The 6,108-nt window shown below is 36.6% G+C and overlaps 1 protein-coding gene across 1 annotated transcript in view; it reads left to right on the top strand.

Annotated features, from left to right (window-relative positions):
- Positions 1 to 5,779, top strand: part of LOC111087279 — a 23,406-nt gene extending 17,627 nt beyond the window's left edge. Inside the window, exon 2 of the mRNA XM_022393381.1 lies at positions 3,935 to 5,779. Coding sequence (XP_022249089.1) covers positions 3,973 to 4,944 — 972 coding nt within the window. The 5' untranslated portion in view covers positions 3,935 to 3,972 and the 3' untranslated portion in view covers positions 4,945 to 5,779. The remainder of the gene's footprint in view (positions 1 to 3,934) is intronic.
- Positions 5,780 to 6,108: the final 329 nt, after the last annotated feature.

Below are 6,108 nucleotides of genomic sequence, written 5' to 3' on the forward strand. Positions count from 1 at the left end.
ATAATGTAATATACAGAAACGTAAGATAGGAAAAGAGTCAATCTTCCAAAAAAACTATAACACATGTTGTTATTTATATCTTGGTACCATATATAAAGAAAACAAAAGGTGATTAATACAGAAACAATAGAAATGTAACAAGAGCCATTGGGCTATCTGATGTGTCCACTGCGAGGAATCGAACTTCGGATTTTTGCGTTATAAGTCCGTAGACTTACCCTGTCACACGGGGGGACGACGACTAAGTCTGGAGTATGAAACTTGAAATTGAATTCATGTTTTTACTTCGGATCCATTGGTGATTATTAGTTTGAACTATATAATTATTTGTATTGCATAAAATATGTTACAACAATCTTTCTTTAGCAGGAAAATATTTTCCTTGGAAAGGAAAGATATCATTCTGAAGGATGTTTACCAAGATAATCGTGACGCAAGACTTAATAATATCACGATGAAGTACAATGTCATAATAATAATTACATGCGTAGAGATGTTATACGAAGTAGAGTTACATCAGTAACGTTGGACGTAGTTTTAATATTCAATATCATTTTACAAACACTGCAAAGAAACGTTTTTATCGCTATTTAATTAATATACATCTCTTACGAATAAAAAACAAAACATATGTCATTGATAAGAAGATAGGCTGACACATTTAGCTCTAATTAAATTGTAATTTAAAATTTAATGATTTTTTTAAGGAAAATTTATCCCAAACATGATTAAAAAGTTTCTTGCTACGTAATTCGGTTTAACTTTTCAACACCAAAGAAAAAAATATTTTAGTGTAAAACTAAATTTTAAATTTTTCATGTGAATATTGAGCCTAAAACAATTCAAATAGGTCCGGGCGTGTCCCAATCGTTAGAGTGCCCAGACTGTATCTATTTTTTTAATTCGTTATTCACGTCCCGCTGCTTCAAAAACACGCTCCGTACTTTGGGCCACGAGATTATAGTGGCCCAAGACTAATTGCTTTCTCTGTAATCTTATCAGTTCAAAATTAGGGACAGCTATACGTAGACAGTCCTTGTGTAGCTTTGTATGAACATTCTAAAGAACCAAATATGGTCAGTGATAAATTCACGGTCTTGTGACGCTAAAATCCAGGGTTCGATTCCCCGCGGTGGACAGAGGGTTGATAGTCTATTGCGTAGTTTTGCGCTAAAAACATATTAAACAGTTGACTTTAGTAATTTCAAGAATTAAAGAGATTTATTATTTTCTCATAGACAGATAAGACGTTAATGTAATTTCTAAATTTTGGGAAGAAAGTTGTGTAATTGTTCTTTCAGTAAAAAGTTTAAACATTGTTATTTCTGCTTCTCTATAGCGAACTACTCCTATTGAGTCAAACTATTTCAAAAGTTATGTTATATTTAATGCTGTAATTTCAGGGGGAAAAATCAATAATAAGCTAAATTTTTGTTTGTTTGTCTGAGAAACATGGCGTCTAATTCATGCTCTTATAATCTTTAGAATGTAACATATATATATATCACGGATTGCATACGCAGCCAGCCTCAAAAAACTGTCTAGCCAAGTTGTATCAATCCATGTACAGTTAGTGATCAATATCCGCATATCGGTATTTCTTAAAGAAGGTTCTTGTAGCAGTGTAACCTCCTAATTATGCAGCTGTTATTTAGGTTTAATGACCTGAACCAAAATAACGAGATTTGTTAATAACAAATTGGCAATAAGATACACGATCATAATCGTTAAGGATTTAAAATTTTAATGGATCTATTTTTTTATATATGCATCTCTTTCTGTTTTTGTAATGCAGCGTTTCCCAAACTTTTGTCATTCACTCACCCCCCCCCCCCCCCAAATAAATATGGTTTCTTGCGCGCCCCTGTTATTTTTTATACGAGTGAAAGAGGGAGTTAAGTGATGAAATGTAATACACGGATACGCATTAAAATGTTATTACGTGTTGTATTAATTATTTACTATTTTCATTAAAAAAGATATATATATATATATTAAAGCGCTTAACTTCGCAGTATTATACTACTGACTCTATCCTAATCTCTCGCGCCTCCAACAGATACTTTACAAATGGTTTCCTTAAGAACTAGAACAAAGCACACACACACACACACACACACACACACGCACATATGCAATAAGCAAAGAAGGCCGTTTCATATTTCATGGACGAGTGAGTTGCAGAAAGGATTTTACGTTTCAGAAAGTTTGATGTTAAATTTTATTTTCAAAACACTCACAATTTCTAAGATAAAGTCGGAAATGAATATGAATACAAATCATGTGTGCGTGATAAATTTTTATATGTTCAAATTATATCTTAAGTATAAGCACTGTTAGTGTAGATTTAAAGTTATCTTATAACTTTCTTTTGTCGTGCCGAGCTTATCACAAAAGCTCCTGTTCAGAATATCACATGAGTTTTACGGAAGTTGATAGGTTAGCTGTAAAAAGGCCCGGCATGGCCAGGTGGGTAAGATGCTCGACTCGCAATCTGCGGATCGCGAGTTCGCCCTTTTAGCCGTGGGGGCGTTATTATGTGACGGTCAATCCCACTATTCGTTGGTAAAACAGTAGCCCAAGAGTTGGCGGTGGGTGGTGATGACTAGCAGCCTTCCCTTTAGTCTTACACTGCTAAATTAGGGGATGGTTGGCGTCAGGAAGGGCATCCGGCCGTAAAAACCCTGCCAAAACCGAAAATAGCGATCCCGTATAGATACGGGAAAAAAATACGGAAGAAGAAGATAGGTTAGCTGTAAAACCCCATTGTTTTGTCTTAAAATAGCCTTAGGTTCTCTGTAACAAGTACAAGATATTTGTACTGCACGTTTTACCTCATGTATATTATCAGAATACAATCGTTCAGCATTCGCCACGTGCTGAACTGCATGATGTTTTCCTTTTTATCAGAACGCTTTACTTCGAAAAAGAAATAATCAAGGAAACGGGGTTTATTTAATATTCAACGTACAAAAACTATCGTTGTATGGACAGCATCACTAATACGAGGTATTCCCGGGCTCAAAGTCGGGAAGTGGAGAGGCGTTACCATGGTGATAATATTGAACACATCAATTTTAATAACAAGGAATAGTATGGGGGGAGAGGCGATAAAACTAATGGTACTGCTATGTCGTTCACTACTTATTCTTATAAGTGAGATAAGATTTAAAGTTTGAGGTGTGAACTGTCGAGATATCGCTCAATAATTCAAAATACTATAAGCGTGCCATTAAATTAGGAAAAGGAAAAACAAACCAAGCCGTAGACATTAAAAACTTCTTCCGAAACTCTTTAGTTTCATAATTTACGCACCTTTCATTGAAAAATGTTTATAGGTTATTCTAAGTATATGAAAATCACATGAAGTGAATATTGTTGCATATAATTAATACACCATATTTTCAAAACAAAGGTTTTTTTCTTTTGTTTTTGTTTACTTTTTTCTTTATAGAAAAATCTATAACTTAATAACTTGATCCGTTGGACTACCCTTATTAATACAATATATCTTCAGCTTGGTGAAGTGGCACAGCGGTATGTCGGCGGACTTACAACGCTAGAAACCGGGTTTCGATACCCGTGGTGGGCAGAACACAGATAGCCCATCGTGTAGCTTTGTGCTTGACTTCAAACAAATTGTGAATTATTCTTGTCAACGTGGAGTTGTCTCAGGTTTTTGAAAATTGTTGAACATGTACGGGAAACTAGTCTGATTGAGAAAGTAACTAATCTTGTCGAAGATAAAAAATCATTCATTACTGAAATAAGGCTAAGGTAATCTCTTCTTTCTGTGAAGTCAAATCTACTAAGGCTATTGTATCCGTAAAAGACCAGTTTTTTGTCCTTATTAAGCGAGAAACATAAAAACTTTTACTTTGTATTTTAGTTAGTTGTGTATTATATAACTTTTTATTTTCTATAATATAAACAGGATTGGTCCCGTGGCTTTCCGGGAGAGATGATGAAATCATGGATGACACTGTACAACCAGAAACAGAAACAGTCCAACAGCCTGTAATTATTGAAGCTGAGCAAGAGGTGGTCAAATCGAGCAGCAGTGGACTCAATAAGAACCTGCTACGCTGCTTGCTACTGGTGTTACCTGTAGCTATACCTGTAGTGATCTACTTACGAGACGTTGCTCCCACGCGTCGCATCTTTCTCACCACTTTTGTGCTGTTGTTGGTTGTCGTTTTCTCCTGTATGTTGATGGCACTGCTGCGGGCTCACCGGCGCCATCTGGAGGATGCCATGTCGGATAGTGAGATAACACGGGAGCTTGCGCAACATCACATATTGTCTATGACAAACCGCTTTTTACCACGAAGATCAGCTTGTGGCACGCATGAAATTCACTCTTATACCCACACCCCTGTACATTATCATCTTGCACCCCACTACCATAGTCGTTCTCCATCCCCGCAGGTGCCTCACTCCCCAGTTTCTCTTGACTCTCCGCTCTCTCGCTCTCCTTCTTGTCGCCAACATTCGCGCTCACCCTCTCTTCGTCAACCTTCACGCAGTTCTTCAGTACGCCAGCATTCGTCCAGATCCCCTCTCCATCGGAACTCGAGATCCCCTTCCCCTTACAGAACTCGCCGATCTTTTCGACGACATTCTTCAAGTTCTCCTCCGCGTCGGGTCCAGTCGACCAGCCGCCTACCGCGGTCGCCTTCTCCTTATCGTGCAGCACTGTCTCCGGCATCTTATGTGGACCAACTAACGCCTCCTGTCGTTCATCCAGGTCGATCCCGCTCGCTCTTCTTCTCGGTTCACGTAAACTCTACACAAGTGCACGTTCAGCCTCCCACCAGGGATGATCCACCACCCTACGAAGTAGCTTTAGGATGTCCTCTGGCTACTGTCCGTAGTCCTAGAGAAGGTGCCTGTAATCCACAAGCTGAAACTCCGCCTCCTAGCTACGATAAAGTATTAAACTAGAGATTAAATGCTCTTTACCGATAATCGGTATCGCATGAACTCACGCTCGACTGTTTTACGAAGACCAATATTTCTTGTAAGTGCTCATTAGTGTGGAAAAATAGTTTGCTCTGGACTCCGATCAGCTTTAAAAACTTGAAGATCACAAACGTGTTGCTGGTCAAAAGGAAATGTCTTTATTACGATTTGTTTTTGTGGTAAAAAATAACGCAGAAATTGTATTCAAAACTTGCGTATATGCGCTCTTTGATCAGCTACAATATTTGAAAGTCATATTACTTCGTGATTATATCCAGTGAAAGTACTTTACGCAAACAAATACAGTAATATTACTAACTACATATATTGTAATACTGTTTCTTGGAATTTAAAGTGATAAAAACATACACACACAAAACAAAACATTTATAATGCTTTGTGTGTGATAGAAATTGCCTGAACTTGGAAAATAGGAAAAAAATCATGGTACGACAACCAGATACTGTATAAAAATTCCTATAGTGGCTGGAACTTGCTCCAGACGTGGCTTAAAAGTGTGTTGCTCATAGTTTATTTCGGCTGATCAATGATTAATCACTAAAAGTTTCCAACGACTTTTTTTAAAGGTTTCAAAGCGTTAGATACTAATCTTTGAAAAATCAATAGGTAAAAATAATTAGTATTTTCCAGAGTAATGTTTTTGTTATACAATGTTTGTATGAGATGTTAGAGTGAATTTAAAATGGTAATGAAATTCTTAATTAACACGATATTTGTTAGAAGCAATCTTTGACCATTTACTGTGTTACAAAGCTTTAATATTTTTATCTATATTAAAGTACAGTAATTTAAATTATTATTTATTTGGCCTCAGCAAACCAATGTAATTAAAGCAACCTGTGTAATATTCACACATTGCTTTGTATAAACTAAACCGCTCAAATGATTACTTTTGCCAACTGATTATTAGTAGTAGCTTATTGTTAACGAACTGACACCTACTGTGTGTCATTAGTCTTGCGAGTTTAACCCTACCTCGACTCCTATGACCTTCTCCTTGGTAAAAAATCAGTTTTAGCAATGAATTTGAACCACAAAGCTGTGAAATACTTATATCTGAACTCGACAGATTCTACTTTCTTATACAAAGTTAATGACAAGCAATGAAATAGATTACTTAATCAT

This window comes from Limulus polyphemus, unplaced genomic scaffold, assembly GCF_000517525.1.
Source record: "Limulus polyphemus unplaced genomic scaffold, Limulus_polyphemus-2.1.2 Scaffold1956, whole genome shotgun sequence".
NCBI classification, from domain to species: domain Eukaryota; kingdom Metazoa; phylum Arthropoda; class Merostomata; order Xiphosura; family Limulidae; genus Limulus; species Limulus polyphemus.